Source organism: Varanus komodoensis, unplaced genomic scaffold (genome assembly GCF_004798865.1).
Source record: "Varanus komodoensis strain SLA01 unplaced genomic scaffold, ASM479886v1 scaffold22, whole genome shotgun sequence".
Lineage (NCBI taxonomy): Eukaryota > Metazoa > Chordata > Lepidosauria > Squamata > Varanidae > Varanus > Varanus komodoensis.
In genome coordinates this window covers 18,877,326-18,900,717 of record NW_025335606.1, presented here as the reverse complement: position 1 = coordinate 18,900,717, position 23,392 = coordinate 18,877,326, and the positions used below count along the sequence as shown (strand labels likewise).

Below are 23,392 nucleotides of genomic sequence, written 5' to 3'. Positions count from 1 at the left end.
TTTCTTGACTGCAGTTCCTGTCTGCGGTGATCTTGGAGCCCAGGAAAATAAAATCTGTTACTACCTCCATTTCTTCCCCATCTATTTGCCAGGAAGTGAGAGGACCGGATGCCATGATCTTAGTGTTCCTAATGTTGAGTTCCAAGCCAACTTTTGCGCTCTCCTTCACCCGCATCAAGAGGCTCTTTAGTTCCTCTTCACTTTCTGCCATGAGAGTGGTATCATCTGCATATCTGAGGTTGTTGATATTTCTCCCAGCAATCTTAATTCCAACTGGTGATTCATCTAGCCCCGCCTTTCTCATGATGTGCTCTGCATACAAGTTAAATAGGCAGGGCGACAGTATACAGCCTTGCTGAACTTCTGTCTCAATTTTGAACCAATCAGTGGTTCCGTGTCCAGTTCTCACTGTTGCTTCTTGACCCACATATAGGTTTTTCAAGAGACAAATAAGATGGTCTGGTACTCCCATCTCTTTAAGAACTTGTCACAATTTGTTGTGATCCACACAATCAAAGGCTTTAGCATAGTCCATGAAGCAGAAGTAGATGTTTTTCTGGAACTCCCTGGCTTTCTCCATGATCCAGCATATGTTGGTAATTTGATCTCTAGTTCCTCTTCCTCTTCGAAATCCTGCCTGTACTTCTGGTAGTTCTCGGTCCACATACTGCTGGAGCCTAGCTTGTAGGATTTTGAGCATAACTTTGCTAGCATGTGAAATGAGTGCAATGGTGTGGTAGTTTGAACATTCTTTGGCATTGCCCTTCTTTGGGATGGGAATGTAAACTGACCTTTTCCAATCCTGTGGCCACTGTTGAGTTTTCCAAATTTGCTGGCATATTGAGTGTAGCACTTTTACTGCATCATCTTGTAAGATTTTGAATAGCTCAGCTGCAATACTGCCGCCTCCACTGGCTTTGTTGTTGCTCAGACTTCCTAAGGCCCAGTTGACTTCACATTCCAGGATGTCTGGCTCGAGGTCAGTGACCACCCCATCATGGTTATCAGGGACGTTAATCTCTTTCTTCTGTGTAATCTTGCCACCTCTTCTTAATCTCTTCTGCCTCTGTTGGGCCCCTGCCATTTTGGTCCTTTATCATGCCCATCTTTGCATGAAATGTTCCCTTCATATCTCCAAATTTCTTGAAGAGATCTTTGGTCTTCCCTATTCTGTTGTTTTCTTCTATGTCTTTGCACTGTTCATTTAAGAATGCATTCTTATCTCTTCTAGCTATTCTCTGGAATTCTGCATTCAATTGGGTGTATCTTTCTCTTTCTCCCTTGCCTTTCGCTCTTCCCTTCTTTCCTCAGCTATTTGTAAAGCTTCCTCAGACAGCCATTTTGCTTTCTTGCATTTCTTTTTTTTGGGGATGGTTTTAGTTGCTGCCTCTTACACAATATTGCGAACCTCCATCCATAGTTCTTCAGGCACTCTGTCAGATCTAATTCCTTAAATCTATTTGTCACCTCTACTGTATATTCATCAGGGATATGTTTTAGGTCATACCTGAATGGCCTAGTGCTTTTCCCTACTTTCTTCAATTTAAGCCTCAATTTTGCAACGAGAAGCTCATGATCTGAGCCACAGTCAGCTCCTGGTCTAGTTTTTACTGACTGTATAGAGCTTCTGCATCTTTGGCTGCAGAGCAAATAGTCAATCTGATTTCTGTGTTGACCGTCTGGTGATGTCCATGTGTGGAGTCATCTCTTGGGTTGTTGGAAAAGAGTGTTTGCTATGACCATCATATTCTCTTGACAAAATTCTGCCAGCCTGTGCCCTACTTCATTTTGTACTTCAAGTCCAAACTTGCCTGTTATTCCAGGTATCTTTTGGCTTCCTACTTTAGCATTCCAATCCCCCATGATGATAAGGACATCATTTTTGGGTGTTAACTCTAGAAGGTGTTGTAGGCCCTCATAGAACTGGTCAACTTCAGCCTCTTCAGCACCAGTGGTTGGGGCATAGACTTGGACTGTTGAGATGTTGAATGGTTTGCCTTGCAATCGAACAGGGATCATTCTGTCATTTTGGAGATTGTATCCCAGTACTGCTTTTCCTACTCTTTTATTGACTATGAAGGCTACTCCATTTCTTCTGAGGGATTCTTGCCCGCAGTAGTATACCTGATGGTCATCTGAATTAAATTCACCCATCCTGTCCATTTTAGTTCACTGATTCCTAAGATGTCGATGTTCAGTCTTGTCATCTCTTGTTTGACCACATCCAGCTTGCCTTGATTCATGGATCTTACGTTCCAGGTTCCTATGGAGTATAGATCCTATACCACTTTGTAAAAAGGGATGTATGGACGGGGAGAGAAGGATGTTTGAATTCAGGAAAAAATATCAGCAGAAAGATTCAAGGGGAGGGGGTGCAGCAGAGAATGCAAAAGTGGGCAAACTGCCAGCAATCCAGACAGTCAGCTTCAGCAGGCCCCTTTATCTTTATTTGCAGAAAATTACATGGACAGCAAGGTGAGCAGGGCCGTCATGGACAGGACATCTTGGAGGGCTTTCATCCATAGGGTTGCCATAAGTCAGACACGATTTGACAGCACATAGCAACAACAGACTCCCAGAATTCAGGACTAGAGCGTCTCCTAACACCGCCTCTGAACTGAGAAGGTTTCTGATAAGGGTAGCCACCGTAAGCATAAAGAGGCCTTTTTGGTCAGGCAAGCAAAAACATGGAGCCTACGAAATTGGAAAGACTAACAGCAAAAATACGGGGGCTGGAAGCGGCACTCCAGCACCCTCTGGAAAAGTGCGCCAAAAGAAAAGGCTCTGACAACGCAGTCCTATACATTACATTATACCATTACTTAAGAAGTAGAAACATAGAACATAGAAACAGAGCGAGTCAGAAGGGGCCTCCCGGGCCATCTAGTCTGACCTCCGACACCAGCCAGCTCCGCTCACATGCCCACCATGTGGACATCCAGCCTATCCTTGAACACTCACACCGACGGGGCCTCAACCACCTCCCGGGGAAGCCCATTCCACACCCTCGGGGTCCTGACTGTCAGGAAGTGCTTCCTGGCATCCAAATGGAACCTTGGCTCCCTGAGCTTTGCTCTATTGGAGCGCGTCCTGCCTTCCTCTGCAGGGGAGAACAGGTCTCTACCCATCTCCATGTGACATCCCCTCACATACCTGTATGTCGCCAACATATCCCCTCTGAGTCTCCTCCAGGCTGAAGAGACCCAGTTCCCTCAGTCTCACCTCATATGGCATCCCCTGCAAACCGGCCACCAACCTTGTGGCCCTACGCTGCACAGATTCCAACCTGGCTATATCCTTTCTGTAATGAGGGGCCCAAAACTGAACGCAATACTCCAGTTGCAGGCGCACCAGAGTTGCGTAGAGTGGTAGGAATACCTCTCTTGCTCTAGAAGCCACACTTCTGGCTATGCAACCAAGAGTGGCGTTAGCCCTCTTGACCACCGCATCACACTGCTGACTCATGTTTAGCCTGCAGTAAACTCCATTGAGTTCAGTGGGACTTGCTGCCGGAAAGGAAGTTTAGGAATGCAGCTTTTTTATTAATGCTTTGCCACTACGAGTTCAGAAATGTACTGATATCTGCATGCCAGTGAACAGTAGCTCCAACTTCTGCATGCACTTTGGTGCAGTCTTGCCATGCGTTGAATGCCTTACAGGATTTTCTCCTTAAGAAACCGAAAGGGGCAGGTGCGGATCCAATTTCCCATGATGCTGGGAGATCAGTGCTTGAGGTGTGATGTGGGTTGTTTTATTCCCAAACACACTTGTAGCCCTCCAGTTATTATAGGTTTACAGCTCCAAAAGTTGGAGAGAAACAAGTTGCAACATTTAATTCAGGGGACCTTTGATCCAAAGGTGTGGGGATTAATCACTTCCTAGCAGAAGTGTTTTGGATATGTGAAGTTGAGGTAAGGTTGAGATTCTGTACAAACCCTCTTCGCCTACTATTTATACTGAATACCTCATAAATTTCTGTAGGCATTTTATAATAATACAAATATGAAGAAAATCAAAGTAAAACCAACAATATAAAACTTTTTTTAATTAATAAACCCACTTGCCATATCATACATGTAGTTTGAGCCTGCTTCTTTCTATTGACAGGATCATTAAATAAGAGGACAGGATCATTAAATAATAAAAAAGGGCCAAGAAAGCCATCTGGCCCATCTCCCTGCTGTTGCAGGTCACCATCCCACTCAAATGACTGTCCAATTTCACCTTCAATGTCTCTAGTTTGGGGAAAACCACAACCTCTCTTGGAAACTGGCTCCATTGTCATATTGCTCTGACAGTGAGGAAACTTTTCCTATCTAGCCTGAATCTGGATTGTCAAACTTGAGTTAATTATTCTGTGTCCCACACTCTGGTATCAGTGAGATCTTGACCTTCCCCTTTGTGACAACCTTTGAGGTAATTAAAGAGTGATATGTTCCCCACCTTTCTCTTTTCAAGGCCAAACATAGCCAGTTCTCTTGGTCTCTCCTCATGAAGCAGTGTTTCTAAACCCTGGATCATTTTTGTTGCCCTTCGCTGAACCCTTTCTAAATTTTTGCATCTTTCTTAAAGCTTGGTGCCCAGAACCGTACACAGCATTCCAGATGAGGTCTGACTGGTGAGTATAGGGGAACTACTACTTCTCATGATTTGGAAGTAATACTTCTATTAATGCATCCTGAAATAGCATTTGCCCTTTTTGTGGCTCCATCACATTGTTGCCTCATATTTAGCTTGTTGTTGTCCACAGTAACTCGGTTTTTCTTTTTCAGTTCTGTTGAACCATATATTTCCCACCGTGTATTGATGCATTTGTTTTTTCCTAGGTGCACTTGGTACCCCACTAGTTACCTTCCTCCAGTTTGAGAAGACACCATTGATGAGCACTCTTTGTTCCAGATTTGGCAGCTAATTTTGGATCCGTTTGGTTTTTTTTAATCTCGTCCACTTTTTGCTAATTCACTTATCAGGACATTGTGGGGTACTATGTAAAAGCTCTGCTACAGTCAAGGTAGATTACATCCACAGAGCTCCCTCTGCCCATTTGAGAGATTACCCAGTCAAAAAATTAGTCTTGACAGGATTTTTTTTTGATAAATCCATGTTGGCTTTTATTACTCCATTTTGTTTGAGGTGCTTGAAGACTGATTTCTTAATAATTTGCTCCAGAATTTTTCCAGGGATTGATGTCAGACTAACTGGTCTGCAGTTAGCAGGTTTATCTTTTTTCCCTTTTGAAGATGCAGGCAACATTAGGCCTTTCTCCAGTCATTTGTCATGTTTCCTTAGTTATAGAAGCTTCTCTATCTTGGCCCCAACTCAGACCTGCATAGTATAGCAACACTAAAAAAGTTGGTTTCTGCCTTAATTCCTATGAGGAACAGTCACTCTTGCTGTTCCACATAGAAAAAAAATGTCAACAGGAAGTCCCACCATCAGACAAAATGGAATAGGTGGTATATTCCTATTGAGTTTGTAGTATGCTTTTAGAGATGAGAGTGGAAAGCTGCAGGTTTAAAACTATTTCAGACCTGACAAATATCACCAGTGTCACAAAATCTTACTATGCAGGGAATGGAGTAAATGTGAAAGGATGCAGGGAAGAGGGATTCAGTGTAAAATTATTTCCATGAAGAACTACTCTTATGAGAGTACAAGAAAGTTGGGCAACCTGCAGAAACTTATCCACTTGTATGGTACATTTAATTCAGTGGAATTTACTTCCAGCATTTGTTACCAGAGGCAACGGCCTCAGTCTGCCTAATGGTACCAGTAATATATATCCCACTGTTTTACAGCAACAGCATCCTATCTGTTCCTGAGACACACATCCCACACCCTCCCCTCCCTCCCTCATTTTCAAATCTTTCCTAAAGGTGCTACATGAAGCCATGTGGTAATCCACTTATCCCTGCTGTAGGCATGAACTGGACAAAGGGTTAAACCTGTCAGCAAATCTGGAACAGAAAACTTGAGCAGTCTCTTTCCACCCAGGAAATGTTTACATACAGGTCACATGGGAAATAAGGTTCTCCCAGACAAACTTCCCTGGAAATATGCCACACTTCCGTAATCAGGATGTGCTTTCCAAAGTAACATTGGAAGTCTATTTACATACCAGTGGGCTAACATTGTTTGAAATACCCACTAAAATCTGTGTACACAAACCAGTAAAGTAACAGCTCGCCTTTTTAAAAAATAACTTATCAATTTAGCAAAAGAAATACTAGAAAATGTACAACTATCATAGTGGTTCCAGTACTGTGCTACTAAAGCACAATACTGCAGAGGCCTTATTGTTGAAGATTTAATGTATTTCTTATCTCCATTTCTCTGTTTCTCAGACATACACCAAGAGTTCTCTAAAATGTGCCATCAAGCTTCATTCTGCTTTTTCACCACTCAGAGGAGATACATGAAGCCCAGCCCTGACTCCATTAATGAATACAAGGAAGTTGCAGGAGAATCTGCATGTTGCTCTAACTTCTCCCATTTTCTTCATTTTGACAATACATCATTGCCGTTCTCCGTCACATCTTACCAATGAATTTTTCAAACTATGTTCATGTGATGTGACTGCAGGGCATGGTAGAAGAGTCATAACAGTCAGTAGAAAATGTTTTCTGGTTTCTTGTGGCAAGACTGAAGAAGTAAGGTCAGCAACCCGACACTATAAATATGCTCAATAGGGCTTACTGTTATGCATGCAAAAGACTGAAGGATCCATGTAAGTTGGTAGAAAAAGGAAAGCAGAAGGCATTGCAGACATACTTTTACCTCCTGGCTTCACACACAGAGAGAGCACACAAATGCCCTCTTCAAATTTAACCATGACAAGAAATAACAAAGGCAACAAAATATGGAATGAATATGTACCTCATTAGGAATTGATAATGGGTGTCAAGAGATTTCACAAATATGTAGCAATTTTATCTATATTCATACAGAGATTTTTTCTTGTAGTCTCAAGGTAAATTTTCCAAGATTAGTTGAATCACATTTAAACTGAAGAAGAATGTGCTAAACACATTGATTTGATTACGAGAGAGCAAAAGGAAATATAACAGTGGTGTGATTTTTCAATGTGATGCAGAGACCGCATACATGGAAAGCTTCCTCCACTCTCAGGTTAACACAGGTTTCACTTGGAAGACTAAGGTGCTTAGGAAAGTAATCTGTGCTAATTTGGGAGTTGGAGGAATGAGGTAAAGGGAGGGAGGGAGGGAGGGAGGGAGGGAGAAACACTGAGTACACATACATGAACACCTTACTTGTTCACAAAACAGAAACTGTACATGGTTGTTTAATCTGAGGCCAGTTAAGGTTTGATGGTAGAAAAGCGTTATTTCATCCACATCTTGCAAATGAAACAGAATGGGAAATGGGTGAGCATGCTCAAAACTAGGCAGATATCAGGATAAGGCAAGAAAAAGGAAGTGACAGCAAATAAAATAGTAATTCACACTTAAAAGACATCAGCCCACATTTCAGGGTATTTTTATTCAACTCTTTTCCGCCAACAGGCAGTAGCGCACAATGGGATGATAGATCTGTGTGTGAGTGTCTCCTTTTCTCTGACTCAGCAGCCAACAGCCCCTTCTTTCTGGGTCCCTTAGCCAACAGCAGTTTCATGGAAGATAGATGGGTACTTAATACATAGAACTGTCTTGGCTGCAATACAGCATCACAGATCCTGCTTAGAAAAGCAGGGACTGCCCTAAGCCAAAACATTCTTGTGTTAGGAGGGAGGGGGGAGAAGAAGGGAGACCTACCATTAATTCCTTAGTGCCAAACCCTATTGCCAGGCCTCCTGCATGAATATAAAAAAAGAACATAGACACAGGTAAGGCTAACAGCCACTGGCACAGGGGTTAGGGTCAATATTAGCTAATACTACAGGAGCAGGATGGAGGGGCCCAGAGCTAAAAGCCACACCAGACTGTTTTAATGAAAAAAGAGCTTATGAAAAATCATTTAAAAAAAGATTCTGGTTCAATTGGCACTGAATTATGTAAGTCCCATCAGCAATCAGGAAAGCACCTGCAAAGAAAAAGAGCAGGCATTAAGAAAGGGAGGATAATCCAGACCTCTTGCTCCTCCTCCTCATCTGTGCCAAAGATTCCAGTTGATGTTCTACTCTTGATTTCCCCAACCTCGGATTACATCTCCCAGCATTCCTCACCTTTGGCTACACTGACTTGGCTTGTGCCCTCCCAATGTGTTTGGCTTCAACTAGCATTAGGCTGATGAAGGCCACTCTAAGAAAAAATGCCTCCCCAGTCCTCTTTTTGTCTCCCCTGGTAGCCACAGCAACTATGAAGAGACACCATTATAGCACCTACAGCAGGAGACTGGCATTTATATTTGCTACAAGGAAAGACACCTAAACATGTTCTGCAAATCCACATCAGGTATCAGGAGTTCTGCAAAGTGCTTGAGGCCCAGATGCAAACAAGGACACCTGACCCAGTGCCACCAACTTGGCCATTGTTTGGTGAAAATCTGATCATTTGAGGGGTAGTACACACAGTCCACAACCAAACAGGCATTATATAAATTTATGTGATAGTCCAATGGCAAAAGAAACTGCAAGACTATACACCTCTGTTCCAGGAATGCACTCTCTTCTTCCACGCAGGCCCTCACTAAAAAAAACCCACAAGGATTTGCAGGCCTACTGGGCCAAACTGGCAAGCATCCCCCCTGTGAGCTACAGCTGGACCTGCGTGAATGCTCTTTTGCACTCCAAAGCCAGCAGGCCCTGGATCCATGCTGGGGGTGCCAACTCACCAGCTCAGCGATCGGTGGTTGTACGCAAATCTGTGGTCCGTGGATCGTGCTGGATTGTTTGGTGCAGCATGAGGGCAAGCAGCCCAGCCCGATTGGTCATGGCCATCCGTACATTGCGCTCCTGCTCAAACAGCTCATCCAGTTTGTACCACTGCAAAAGCGCAAAGTAAAAGCAATGATGTCTGTTCATACCTTGTTCCCGCTCTTAGGGTTACATTGTAAAGGGCACAATACAAAAAGAAAATGGGTTGAGACAGAGGAAAGAAAAAAAGCAAACACAGGCATGGCTTCTTACAGGTCTTCACAGCTTGAAGCAAGCTCCCTGCAGCGGTTCTTTCAGTGGCTGATGCATGAAACCAGGCAGGGCTCCCAGCTGATGTGATGCTTATCTGGGAAAGACAGGGCACAGCCTCCCAGGGAATCTTTGTTCTCTGGCCAGTGAGACCAGACTCGGCAGTCTCAGGCAACTGTCAGTTGGAGCAGTATGTTCCCTCTGGTAGGGAAGAATGATGCCAGGTTGCTGCAGCTGCTCCCTCTCTGGCTGATGTCCGGAGCAAGGGTGGCATGCCCTACCACCAACTGCCATAACGTTAAGGGAAGGAGGTAGCATGGTCTCCCAGTAGCCTTTCGTCCTCTAGCCCACGGATGAGAGTTAAAGGACTTCCACCTCTGCTATGGAATTAACCAGCCTATTTCATACAATATGGCAGGACCACATTAAGCTCTGCTGCTTCCCTGCTACCCCAAACACCAAGAGCTTCTGAATCATACCACGCGCACTCTCTCCAGGTCCACCTCAGCCCGACGCAGCTTCTCCCAGCAATAGTGTCGGTTGCATTTCCGTTTGGGCACACGGCAGAATTCCCCAGTAAGCTCAAACACGTCCTTCACCATGGGACAGCCACACACCTCATCTGCCGACACCTAGGGAAAGTCACAGCCAAGATGGAGCGAGGATGCAGCCATGGCCATGTGCATGCTAGCATTAACATTCTGCAACAAGACTGTCCAAGCGCAGCACAGGAAAAGAGCAAATCTACAGCCTGCAGAAATGATGCAGATTTGCTCATTTTGCAGAAGCTATTTTGGCTTTGTTAATCATGGGGAGGAAAAGGTATTTATGCAGGATGCTGAAATCCTTTCCCCACTCTCTAGCAATCTTAACCAGCCATGACCCTGCTTAGAGATTTCAACAAGTACTACATGATCTCAAGTGTTCTTTAATAGTCATAAGGACCAGAAAAGTGTTTTTCTTTTTAAATAAAAGCCAATTCAATGGTCAGTGCCCACATTCTATGCATTTTTCCATGCACAGAATAGCCACAAACACACATAGCCCTGGATAACGCTTAAAAAGCCTGGTATTATATTCCAGTGTATAACCATTTCCATCACAGATCAGCCCAATGCTAGAGTGGTGAATCCGCCCCTACCTTGGGGTCACGGGAATGCTCTGGGCACAGGACCTGCAAGCGTTTACAGTAGGTCTTGCTTTGCGGGTTGTAGACATCACAGAACAGACGAGTTGCTCTGGTAAAAAGAAAAGTACACACATGTAAGATTGTGCCTGGTTCTCAACAGGCTTAAGAAGAAGAAATTGATTTTAGATTCATTTTAAAAATGCAAATTAATTTTAAATTACAAGAAAGCTGATTCAGGTTACATGCTGAGAACACAAGATAGTATTTGGCTGTAGCCGTTGTTGAACATATCACTATATCATGTTGCTTCCTACAATAGTCGAAGCTATATTAGGTAACTTCTCTTTAACCTACTGTCCTCCTGATGCGTTTGACTACAACTCCCATAATTTCCCAGTCAGCTACAAGGACGGTTGCCCTACAGAATCAAATCTTCGCTCCATCTGGTTCAGTACTGCCTACAACAGGGATAAGTAACCTATTGTACAAACTACTACTTGATTACTGGCCAAGCTGGCTGGGGCTGATGGAAGCCATAGTCCAAAACATCTGCCTCAGGTATAATTGGTAGCAACTCTGCAAGGTTTTAGACTGAGGTCTTTGCCAACATCATTCCTTCTAACTGGAGATTGCAGGATCCAAACATGTGCTCTAACTCTGAGCTAAGCCCTTAGTTGGTTGGAAAACTTATCCCCTCTCATAACTGGAGAGATCAGAATTTCCTGACCAGGAATGCCAGTGGGTGAAGGGAGTGGGAAGAAAAGAGGAAGAACCTGATCAATAGGATTTCACCTCCTGCTCACTCTCGCTCTCTCTCCGTGTCTGTGTGTGTGTGTGTGTGTGTGTGTGTGTGTGTGTGTGTGTGTCTAGGGCATACAGACATTCCAGGGTGAAAGAATGATCTCTTCTGGAGCCCCACTACTATTCCATATTTTGTGAGAGTGTGCTGGTAATGTGCAGCCTTTAAATTAATTAATTAATCAAATATTCCTGAAGTTCCTGCCTAGCACTGTGCCCACTGGCCCATGACCCATATGTGGAAATACATGAGGCTAATCCAAAAAAGATTAAAAAGAAAAACTCCCAGATAGAAGACTGCAGAATCTTCCCTTCTCCAGCTTCTGAAGACAAGATTCAGGGTAAGTTTTCACTGCACTGGTATGACCTGTCACACTACAGTTCATGTTCACAGAGGAGCAGGCAGAAGAACAGATCACACCAGCACAGTGAGTGCTAGTGGGCAGAGTTTGATAAGCAGCCCCTGGCAGCGAGGGGAGAGGGCGAACTTACCCTTCAATACGTGTTGGATACATAGACCCAAAGGATGTCTGGCTCTCATACTGCAGAGGGAGAGAGAAAAGGAAACAACCATCATGACCGTTCAGCAGAACAAAAGCATTGCCACACCCTGTAAGGTGAAGAAACAATATCCCCCTCCCTCCTGGCACCAGCTCAACTAGTTTTAACAAAGAGTCATGAAATTGGTGCCACCACCCTCTCACATCCTTGATCAACCTTCTCCAGCCTGTTGATTGGTGGCAGTTGTAGTCCCAGATGGTGGAAGGCTGGAGGAAGGCTATCTTGGACCAACCGTCTCCAACCTAAAGCCATCCAGGTTTGTTGGACTACAACAATCATCATCCCTGACCAGCAGAGAAGCTGGCTGGGGCTGAAAGCAATTGCTAGCCACAGTATCTGGAGAGCACCTGGTTGAGGAAGGGTATCCGTCCATTAGGAACACAGACTGTAACCTATGTACATCTACTGGAGTTCAAAGCATATGCAGGATCAGGCCATACATGAGCATACCAGCAAACCCGCATCACATTTCTGGGATGCATTTAAAATGCCAAACTAATACTGAAATAGATGAACAAAGAATCCAGCACTGGCCCTTTGATGGCATTGATCGAAGCTCACTAGCCAGAACCACCACTGACACAAGAGAAAGAAACTGGTGCTTCTAGAACAGGACAAATCCTTCCCAGAAGCAGCAGTCTGAGCTAGTTTCTTCCATGACCCTCTCAAACTCTTGCATTAGCATTCATTCCTATAGTGCAAGGGCAGCACTGGATATTGGCCTTGGCTTCTTATGATAAACAGCAGCCTGCTAGATACCTCAGGCATGTTTAGAAGAAAAGGAGTATCTAACCTTCTTTTAACAACTCAAGAATTTTGTTGGCTAGGTTCACAAAACATAAGCAACCCTGCACGTTTATCATGGGTTGTGGTCTTCTTCACCATGATCTACTTGACAGATGATCAAGCAGATTCTCTGTCATGGCTTCCATCCTCCCTGCTCAGTCCTCCCACAAGTGGCAGCATCCCATCAGCCACGGCACCTGAAATTCAATCCCAGGGTGCATTGCCCCTTGACTTTATAGCCTACTTCCTCTCTGGTCTGCACAACAAAGGCAGGATTCTGGAGTCACTCCTGAAGTTGCTGCTCTTTTCCAGAGGACTTGGTAGTAGCTGCATACCAGAACCATGGAAACTGTGATCTTGGGTTCAAAGCATGGTGGTAAAGAAAAGACATAGAATAAACTCTTGTTTCTTATTGTGATTTCTAAAGACCAAACTTACTATGATGAAATACAACACTTAGGTTTGGAAAACACACCAACCAACAATGGTTTTAAAAAACACCATGCCTGTTGTGTTGTCTGAACCCAGCCACTGTCTTTGACTAATATAGTTAAGCTTCTGATTATCCATGGTCAGGGACATCTTCAAAGGTAGTATGGCTACATGGGGCCCAGACTGCAGCAGGGGCCCAGTGATCTGATCATCCTTTTCATCACTGCAACCAGCTTGTTCATCTGACTCACACTCTGGCCAGACAACACTGGTGGTGGTGCTGGTGATGAGGAGGGTGAGTAGCAGGTGCCCTATCCACTTGCTCATTGGCTCTTGCCTGTCAAGCAAGTGAACTGTACCAATGATGAGAAGCATGATAAGGAGCAGCAGCAGATGGAGACAGTGCAAGTGAGAAAGTAGAATCCCTGGGGGTGGCAACCCATTGAGGGTGCTGAGTCTCCCAGCACCTTGGCACCACCCTTTTTATCCACTCTCACAACAGTTTTTGAGGTACAACTACAAATGCTCCCACTTTACAGAAGGAAGAGAGGCTGAAAAGAAGTGGCTCGCTCAAGATAACCCTGGAACACAAATTTAAACTCAGGGGCTCTTGAAATCCAACATCATAGTGAGCCAAGATAGAGAAGAAGACAACATACCTTGGCATAGCACCGCTCCATGTGACGCAGAGCAACCTTGGGATTGATGGGATGACCGCAGGAAACGCAGAATATCTGCAAATCCGTGTCATCACTGTCTCCTTCACTGGTCTGGGAAAAGAGGCAAACAGAAGTCAAAATTAGTATCTAGTATCTCAGGCCAAACCACCATGAAACTAAGGTAGTCCCTCCCAACAGATGCTTTGGACTACAACTCCCAGGATCCCTGAACAGTGGCCATGATGGCTAGGCCTGGCAGACTTTGAAGACCAAATGTCTAAATGGCACCAGGCTGGGGTAGGCTAGAGTAGGCCATGCCTGAACAACATTAATCCACCAAGCCAAACACAACCCAACAAGTCCTGCCAAGAGCTTGCAAACAACACCCCACACAGACCAATTTTTGCAGTTTGTCAGGCAAGCAGCTAAATGAGGATGTTTTTAAGCTTTCAATAGGCCCTTATACTGGACTTGCAAACTACATTTTGCTTGGTAGGTCATAGGCTTTACTGGTCCGTGTTTGAGTCCAATCACGTTTCCCAGGCTGTCAAGCAATCCTAGTTCCAAACCAACTTGGGACTTAAGAGTTTTGTAAGCTTCCCTTTCCTCCTTCCTATTCTAGCCTAAGGTGGCAATTCAATCCCACAGCCTACTTTTCTCACCACTCCTGGGGAAGTAGCAAGGTTTATGAAACTCAGTCAACTCCACACACATGCACACACAGAAGCAATATTGCACACTGCGCAGAATGACAACTGCTGAGATTAAATGTTCCAGGAAACATACCCCAACCCCCCCCCACACACACACACCTGCAAGCTGCTTTTTGTAACATCTTGCCTGATGAAGAGATCTTGAAAGCTTGCACATTTTTGTGGATTGTTTTGGTTGGCCTAATAAAAGGTATTACACAAATATGGATTTTTGGATAGAATTCTGGGCACTCCCAAATGCTTGCTTAATAAATAAAGGGGTGTGGGTGCCCTGAAGCACAGTTCCAAAGCAACCTCTGGTCCAACAAAGCAATTATCATCACTTTCTATCTTTATCTGCATGTGTGGCATAACTGCTCATATGAACTTTTGCACCAATGGGATCTGCAAATCCACTAGCCTAAATAAGCGAATTTAGCAAGACAGGCTAGCAGAAATAGCTTCTTTATTGTGTCTTATAGCTTATTACAGGGATTGACACCATACCCTTCTCAATAAAAATCCCAGCATGCCTTCACCATCATCAGAAGGCACTTTTGCTCCACAGGATCAAGTTCTTATAAAGCAGGAGTGTAGAACCTCTGGTCAAGGGAGGCCAAATCTGGCTCCCTTGGGGTTTCCCAAAGGACAACATCCCCTTTCCCAACCATTGTGCAGTTTTTCTCTACTCCAAAAGGTTGAAATGTTTCTCCTAAGGCTAATTTACTGACAGGAAGAGCTTCAAGCTACAGAATGCATGCAAGTTTTGGGATTTTGCCCCCCTCCCTCCCCCAGAATGCAGCCATGAAATAGAATATGGTCCACAGGCGGAACAAAGTTTGGCACCCCTGCCATAATGCCGTTCAGACAATCAATTGTCAGAGGCACTACACTCTCATAAGAAGATTATGACGACAAATCCAATATACATAACCTGGGAATGCATCTTAAAGAGCTAGGAATTAATATCCAGATGCACAAAGGAAAAACATGTCTATATGAGAGGTTACAACCCCCCACCCCCTGGTGCTAATCTACTTAAGAATGCAGGAATCCTGGTGGCAAACCCCATCTCCCCCCTTCTTCCAGGTACCTCTTCATCTTCCTTGATGGCTTGCTGCTTGGCCCGGACAATGATAGCTTCCAACTCATGGAATTTGCGCTCCATTTCCTGTAGTTTGAGCCGGGCCTGCTGCTGCTCCCGCCGTATTCGTTCCAGCAGCTTCTTGCCATGCTCTTCTGCCACACATGGGCTTTGTTGCCACTGCTGGATGCGCTGAGGGAGGATCTCATAGATACGGCTGGGGAAGAGAGAGGAGAAACAGGCAATTTGCTATTGGTACAAAGGGAAACACCAGAAAACAGGCAGCATCACATACAAACAGTACAATGCCAACCTATGGAATTCATTTGCCACAAGATATTGCAGTGGCTGATGCCCACCCCTGTCCTAAAGCATCATGTGCCCCCCCAGATGTTTTCATCAACAATCCTAATGAAGCACCTTTCCTACATTCTTCATCTGAAGGCCTCTGCAAAGTGCCTTCTCTGATGGAGCAAGACAACAAGGAAAAGGCCTTCTCAGTGGTGGCTTCCCAATTATGGAAAGCCCTCCCAAATGATGCCCACCTGGCACTAGGATAAGACTTTCCTCTACCCCCTGACATTTAACAGTATATGATAAAATTTTTAATGAGTCCTGGAATTACTGTTGATTGTTTTTGATTAGTCTTATAGTATTTTTAAGATTTTGATCTTCATAGAACTGCCCAGAGTGCTTTAGCTATTGGGCAAAAATATAACAAATGAAATGAAGTCAACTAATCCCTGTCCATTAGTTGTGCTAATTGGGACTCTTGGGCCTTGTCAGCCAAATTCCCTAGAAGTCCACAAGCTGCACACCCGTGCTTTAAGGCATTATGTGAACAATCTGTAACCCATTTTTACAAATCGAAGAAGAATCAGATCTAGAAGAAAAAGAGGGCTCTAAATGCAATGTGCAAAACAGCCTCCTCTTGCACTGGGCTACAGAAAGACTATAAATAAGCTGGGAGAAGATAATTTTCAAATTATAAGAGCAACACAAAGGAGTTTCACATTCCCCTAAGTTAGACCAATTCACTTGCTTCCTGGTTTGGGCAGTCAGGGAATTTATATTGCCCACTACTGCATGGTGGAGTCCATCTTCAAAAACACCCTTTCAGCTACATCATCATCATTGCTTTTGTGCACTTGAAGGTAGACACCCAAATCCATTGTGTGTATTCCACAGATCCAAACCTGCCTCCTCTCCACCACTCTCCCGGTGGCTCCATGGGCCCTCATCCCCCATACTAGAAGATGAGCAGACAAAGCCAAAAGGAAAAGGAATAAGAAGTAGGGGAGAGGTCCAGATCTTACTTTGCCGCCAGCTTCATTCCACATTCATCGGAGCAGTACTTTGAGTTAAGCCGAGCAGCCTGGATGCAACCAGGGCCAAGGCACTGGTGCAGTGAGGAAGGGTCTTTGGCATCCACCCGTTCAGCATGCTTGGATCTGTCACGGTGCTTTTGCTTCTGCTTGTGCCGCTTGTATTTCTCTTCCTTCTGCAGGCCAAAACCCACCAAAGGCGCAGTTAGATACAGTACATTCCTTCTATGGCATCCTTGCCACAGTGAGAAGAAGCATCCGCTATGGCAGAGGTTTCTCAAATGCAGGCCATCGTGCCTGCAGTGTGTTCAAGTCCTTTACTCCAAGCCTCAAGTCAAGCCTTGAGTCTTTACTTTCAAGTCCAAGTCAAGTCTCAAGTCTCAAGAGGCAACCCCTGTCTCCCTGTCCCTATCACAAACCACCTCCCACTGCTCCCACCCACCCTCTTCCTTCCTTCCCATTGACTCCCACCCCCATGAAATTCCCTTCCCCCACCACCTCTGCTGTGTTCATGGCTGCCTTCCAGGATATCCTGCCATACAGTAAGCTCTGGAGCAACTTGGTCCTAAAAAATGTAGAAATCTTGAGTCGAGTCTGAGTCAAGTTGCTAATGCGACTTGAGTCAGACTTGGGAGTGAGTTGCTTGAGTCCCCAACACTGGTAGCCATCTTTTAAGCTATGCATACAGATAGACAGCTTGTGAATGGGGTAATTGGACAGCAAGTGTTTCCAGCATATTTGGTTGATCACACTGTTGCATTTGAATCACCCTGGACTGCAGCTTAGCATTGTTGCTTGTTAGGGAGCTTTGTGAAAGAGCTTCACAGTGTTGCTTCTTCTGACACAAGCCAGTCTAATGATTTTGAAGCACAAGCCTCATGGGTTTCCTTGCTCAGTGTCACAACAGTTTGTTTTTTTCTCTTAGTTCTTTCTTGTATAGTCTGCATGCCTCCTTTAGATAGGACAGGTGGTTAATCACACTGGATGCTGCCTGCTTTAACACTACAGAAAATATTAGCTTTAGCTGAAAAAACTTGATTCATATTTGGCCTTTGAGAAACAAGTAGAGGTGTAATGGCCTTATCTTTAAAATGCCAAAAAGGGACTACCCCTTTCTAGACATATTGAACCTTCTTTTTCATAATTAAAGCTGGAATTCTAAGGCTGCTAAAAGTTAGGAGAATTGTCTTACAATATCCATTATTAATCAGACCTTTAATTTTAAATTTATGCCTCCTGAAATGAGGTCTTGTAAAAGTTCCAGGTGTTATTTAGCCCACTCAGCAGGATCCCAGCACAGAAATAGCACACAGCTTCACAAGAACTCAGTACAAAGCTGCTTGAATGAGCAGGCATTCCTGCAGTTTTAACTCTCTCCAGACAATGCGATAGCACATAACTGGTCTTGCTCTGATCCCCCCTGAGCTGTATTACTGGATTATAAGGAAGCATTGCAGCTTGTAATCCAAACTGATCAGTCTCTTGAGAATAAAGTCCAAATGCACAAAAATAGTTTGAACAGTCTGGCTAGTCAACACACAGCACTCCCCCAAATCTTTGTAGTTCTAGCCAACAGTTTCTGTTCAGCTATTAAAGGAATATTATTATTAGCATTATCCTTTTTTAAGTCCACTGTGTGTCCGCTCAGCTATTATTGCATACAGAGAAGTGAAACAATTTCATAGGATTGCAGATTCCTTGTGAAGGAAAACATAATTATCCATACTGTTCTGTTTAAACATTGCTGACTAAATCATTGTCTTTATCCAGGCACCTGTGTATTTCCACTCCTTGTGTTTTTACTTCTTACATCCCACAACATCTTCATAAGAGACTCACTGAAGAAATCTGCTGGCACGCCAGTGCTTCAGCACACATCATTCTATAGTCTATTAGGATGACCTCCAATAAGTGTGTCTATGTGCCTGGTATTCTGTCATCATGCAACAATTCTTGCTGTTCATATATTGTTATAGATCACCATGGACTATAGAGCAGATCATGTATGGTAACAATATGGGAAGAACCATAACTTGGTGCCAGAGGACATTTCTGCACACAGTAGGTCCCAGCTTCAATCTCTCGCATCTCGAGTTATATGATCAGGGAGCCATTTATGGGGAAGACCTCTTCATGTCAAAGAGCTGTTAGAAGCCTGTATAGGGAATACTGGGCCATAAGTACCAATGGTTTCAGGCAGGTTCCTACGCTTGTGACATAGATCTGTCTCTGTGTGATTATGTCCATCCGTCTCTGTCTCTCCCTCTCCCTCAGTGTGAGTGTGTGTTTGTGTGTGTGTGTGAAGAGAATCTTGTATATGTGAGAGAGAGTATGGTGGTAGCTGAGGTAGCATATGACATCCCTTCCTACCATGTGTGTGGTCCTTTGGTAAAACTAAGAGTTTCCCACCCCAGTCTAAATAATACACCTTTTGTTTACCACCAGATGTGAGCTTTCTATTCTCAGCTCTTATTTTTCCCCTATAACTCAGACAGCAAAAACTAAGATACAAGTGTTTAGTATAAGTTCAGCCACTGGTAACTCTCTCATGTATTAGACAGAATCACAACTTTGCTTGCACAAAAGCAGACATTTGGGCTTTTGAGATTGCAACCTGATGTGTATTTTCCTGGGAGTAAGCAACACTGAACATAGTTCTTCTGAATAAACAGACATAGGATTATTTGATGTACGAAGCCTTGGGAAGGCTTTTTACCCTAAAGGCAGCACAAAAGTACTGAAATATAATAAATAAAATTCTCCTGAAAATTTCAAGAGATACCAAATAACACAAGTTTATATGTTAGATAAGCCATAAATCATGCATTTTATGTTGTGAAAACATTAAATTTAGAGATGGTAAATGAATACTGCATACATTTAAAGCATCCATAAAAATGTCTATCATTTCCCCACACACAAATTAAAAAGCTGTCCCCTCCTTCCATGATGGCTTCAAATTTCTGGATACTGTAATCTCTCCTGAAATCTCCAGTAAAAAGCATCTGATAGCAGGAAATAAGACAGAACCCTGTATAAAACACTGAAGGACTGCTGAGAGTCAGAGTCATCAGTACTGAACTATATGGACTAATGGTCCAACTCAATTTAAGGCATTTTCCTATGCTTGTACCACATATACTTTCCATTGTGATTTTCCTGATCCTGTGTGCAGGAGATGGCCTGGGAGACCCCTTCTGATTCACTCTCTTTCTATGTTTCTGTGAGTCAGCAAGTGCCAAATCTAGGCTATAGTATTTTCAAAGGCTGAAACCACTCTAATCCAGAGGTTAGGTTGTAGGATTCATCATGCCAAGCATCCAGATCAAGCAGGAGTTTCCAAGAGAGTGGTCTAAAAGAATAGCCAAGGGTTGAGGAATCTGTCCAGTCCTAAAGATCAAGGCACACAATGTGTTGAAATGCAACAGAGTGCCAGATCCTCTGGGCTAATTTACAGGTCAGCTGCTTGTTTCCCTCCAGTAACAAGTGAAAGACAGCTTGATTCTGTTTATTGTGGTGCAAGCTTCTGAGCATCTTCCAAGTACAAAAGTTGAATCCTATTTACTGTTCATTAGCCAAAGCTTCCCTTCTGAACCCTTCTGTGTGTAAACCCAGAAGGAGGAGCACCACAAAAGCACACACACCTACGCCCTTCCCTCTGTGAGTCCAATTGGGCTTCACACTGACTTTGGCACCAAGCCAGAGGATTAAAGATTGCAGGCGCATCGTTAGTGGAGGGGGTCATTTCAGCATTGTGCACTGTGGGTCGTACCTCAACACTGTGCCCTGGCTCAGGTTCCTCTGAGGTTGCCTCCATTTCTACATCCCGCCTTGGAGGCAGCAGCCCTTCAACTCTCCCATGGGAGAACTGCGGTGGTGGTTCCAGTGTCCTTGTACTATCTCCTCCTGTGGCAACTCCTGTCTGATCTCAAGAGCCTGAAACTTATCTTGAGGGTGGACTGTTTGACAAACAATCTCCTTGTCTTCCTCAGAATCTTCATCCCTATGAGAACAGGCACTGAGTACCTTATGCATACACAACAGCTATAAAGGGAGGTCCCATGCTTCAGTTTGGACTTCTGTTGCTTGCACTTGATCCTCCTGCTTTGTGAGGGGCTAATTCCCTCCAGTTCTGCCTCCAGCATTTGAGGAAGTTCAGAAATGGCCCAGGAGGCCCATTCAAATGGAAGACTGTCAGCTACAGCATCAACTTGACTAGGGACTACTGTGTTGGCTCGCCCTCTCTTCCTTCTGAGCTGAATCCTCTGCCAGGATGACCATGACAGTGATTATGTTTATCTACACAGATATTCCCCAAGAATAAGACAAAGATTTGACAAGCATTGTTTGTGTTGTTGGTGGTGCTGGTGATTTGGTTTGTTCTAGATGTCCAGAAGCATTTGACTGGTTGCAGCTGAAGAAGAAATACTCAGCTAGACCTGCTCTCACAGGGTACAGCTTATGTCCTACTTTCCCACAGAAGCAGGCTTGGACAGGTTTTGCAACAGTGTTTGGTTTTGGTCACACTTGCATCCCCTAGAAAGTGCTGCAGCTTCAGGACAACTGAAAACCACTAAAACTCAGTCAGCATCACAGCACAGTCACTGAAATACTTTCCCGCCCATGATCTAGGCAAGTTGCCATTTTGGGACTGTACCTTTTTCTCAGATTTCTTCTCCCTGCGCTTGACATGCTTCACCTTCACAGCCCGTTTCCGCAACATGGGATCAAGGAAGGGTGCATCATCTGTGTCGCTGAGCCATGGCTAAGAAGAGAAAAAAGAGGAATCAAGCAAGCCTTCTGTATACAGAAACCTTGTGCTACATTACTGCCACTTTGGAGGTAAGTCCTTTAAGAACAGTCAAACAGCACTGCTTGCAAAGAAAAAGCAAGGTTTGCTTTTAGTTCACCCAAGGAAAAACTGCATGCATTCTAAACATTCACAGCCCTGGACCGTATCTAGTTTTGTGGGAGCATCACTTTGACAAGGGAGTTAAGAGTGTGGCAAGGACAAGGCTATATGCCGCAGGCCCTATAACATGGCCTGTCATTAGAGCCCATTGTCACCAACACTATTCAGCCACACTCATTTGCAATGAGTCATTTGCATCCGAAAGTTTTCAGTTTGCAATTAAAAAATGAACTGATGCCCTAGTGCAATCTCATTTAGCATGCTTATTTCACTTGTTACGTAGTAAACAAAGTTTTCAAAAAGTACTCCATGCTAATTTTTTGTCCCAATACACCACAATTATTTGACCCAAAATAGTTGAGGCAAAAAAATTAAAGCTTATGATTTAAATGTTATGTTAAAATGCTTATCAGAATATTTATAAACATGTAAAGGCAGTGGGGTTGGAGCTACTTGTAACCTTGCATCAGCAGGACCAATTTCTCCCTCTTCTCTGTGGGAGACCCACAGCCTCCCCGCCACCCCAGCAGATTTCAAGCACACATGAGGAGTTACAAACAGAGGAGGAAGAACAGGGGAACCCTTCAGCAGGAATGATTTCCACTCATATGAGGAACAGATCAAACCCAGTAGCAAGTCTTCCCTTACACTGTTTATATCTAAAATGAAAAGGTTCTGAAATCTGTTGAAACAGTAATACATCTCAGCAATCCAAAGAACTGTGCATCTATAACTCTTGAAGTGTCAAAGTTGCCTGATATTGCACTTGCAGTTGGCATCCATACATTGTTACCAGTAAACTTACAAAATGTATTCCCACCCACACCCTGAAAGGCAAAGTACAGCAGTACTTATTGCCCCCTACTGCCCCCACATGACTAGTCACACCCATCTTTTCCTCCTGGGATTGGCAACAGATCTGGTCCAGCCAGTTAATCAGCTGCTGTCCGTTATGCTCTGAACTAACCACATCACACAGTCTCAAATTTAGAGCAAAATTTAGTAAAGCCCCACCTATGGAGGCCACCAGAAAACCCTAGCTTTTTGGAGCAATGCCCCACACAACAAGGATGCAGCATCTGTATTGGGCTTACTTCATGAATTGGACACACTTTTACTCCATGAAACACACACTTGTGACCCAACAAAAATGTGCTTCACAGGTGTTTAAGGGTCTTTTGTACAAGTGGGGACAAGTGGAAGAAACCAGAAGCAAATCTGGCAGAGCCTCTAATCACCAAGAAATTGGACTTCAATGCCACCAGTACTAAATTTCCTACTTCATCTACCATTAAATGATCCCACTCTAATCTTTTCAGAAAGCCTCTACAATTTTGTTTCAATTAGGCCTTGGAAACCAGGTTATATTCATGAGATACATGCAATTCTTTTTAGACAGGCTAAAATACCATTGTTACATGCCTATCTACACACTTCTGCCTTGCCACTGGTTGAGCAGCAGTGACATCACTGAACCTTCACAAACATACTATTTAGTGGTGGGAAGCATCAGCGACAAAACATAAACAACTCATCTATGACTTTGAACCTACCAAGCTTACCCAACATTATATTTGCCATTGGCATCCATCCACTGTTTAATAGTTTACATTGTTTATGATTAGATGTATTTTTTCTAATGCAAAATAGAAATGTGAAAACCTTTTCCACCCCACATCACTAGACACACCCCAGCATGGTTTATATGAGAAAAGTGAAAGGTGTAGAAGACGACCCTTGTGCTGTTAAGCAAGGGGTGCTAGGCAAGCAAAGAGGCTGAGGACAAAGAACTTGAGTGAGAAGAAGTGACAGAGACAGCCAGACAAAAAGCAAAGATTTGACAGAAGAGAACACTTGAGAGCTTAGAAAGCTAAGGGAAAGAGACAGAAGTGAAGAAAGAAAACGGGCCAAGACAGAAAAGAAGGCCTGCGG

The 23,392-nt window shown here is 43.9% G+C and overlaps 1 protein-coding gene and 1 long non-coding RNA gene across 6 annotated transcripts in view; one reads left to right on the top strand and one right to left on the bottom strand.

The window, feature by feature from the left end:
• The first annotated feature begins 4,832 nt into the window (after positions 1 to 4,832).
• LOC123024024 lies at positions 4,833 to 6,561 on the top strand. Its single transcript, XR_006414847.1, has 2 exons — positions 4,833 to 5,011; positions 6,345 to 6,561. It is a non-coding gene; the product is annotated as an uncharacterized LOC123024024 (long non-coding RNA).
• A 904-nt stretch (positions 6,562 to 7,465) lies between these two features.
• Positions 7,466 to 23,392, bottom strand: part of CXXC1 (CXXC finger protein 1) — a 33,088-nt gene continuing 17,161 nt past the window's right edge. For 4 of the 5 annotated variants that reach the window (XM_044431264.1, XM_044431266.1, XM_044431267.1 and 1 more), the window contains 9 exons: positions 21,206 to 21,313; positions 16,540 to 16,724; positions 15,233 to 15,440; positions 13,448 to 13,558; positions 11,502 to 11,551; positions 10,224 to 10,320; positions 9,562 to 9,714; positions 8,791 to 8,941; positions 7,466 to 8,040 (listed from right to left, as the gene is read on the bottom strand). In XM_044431264.1, coding sequence (XP_044287199.1) covers positions 8,795 to 8,941; positions 9,562 to 9,714; positions 10,224 to 10,320; positions 11,502 to 11,551; positions 13,448 to 13,558; positions 15,233 to 15,440; positions 16,540 to 16,724; positions 21,206 to 21,313 — 1,059 coding nt within the window. In that variant the 3' untranslated portion in view covers positions 7,466 to 8,040; positions 8,791 to 8,794. The other variant, XM_044431268.1, reaches the window with a different exon arrangement.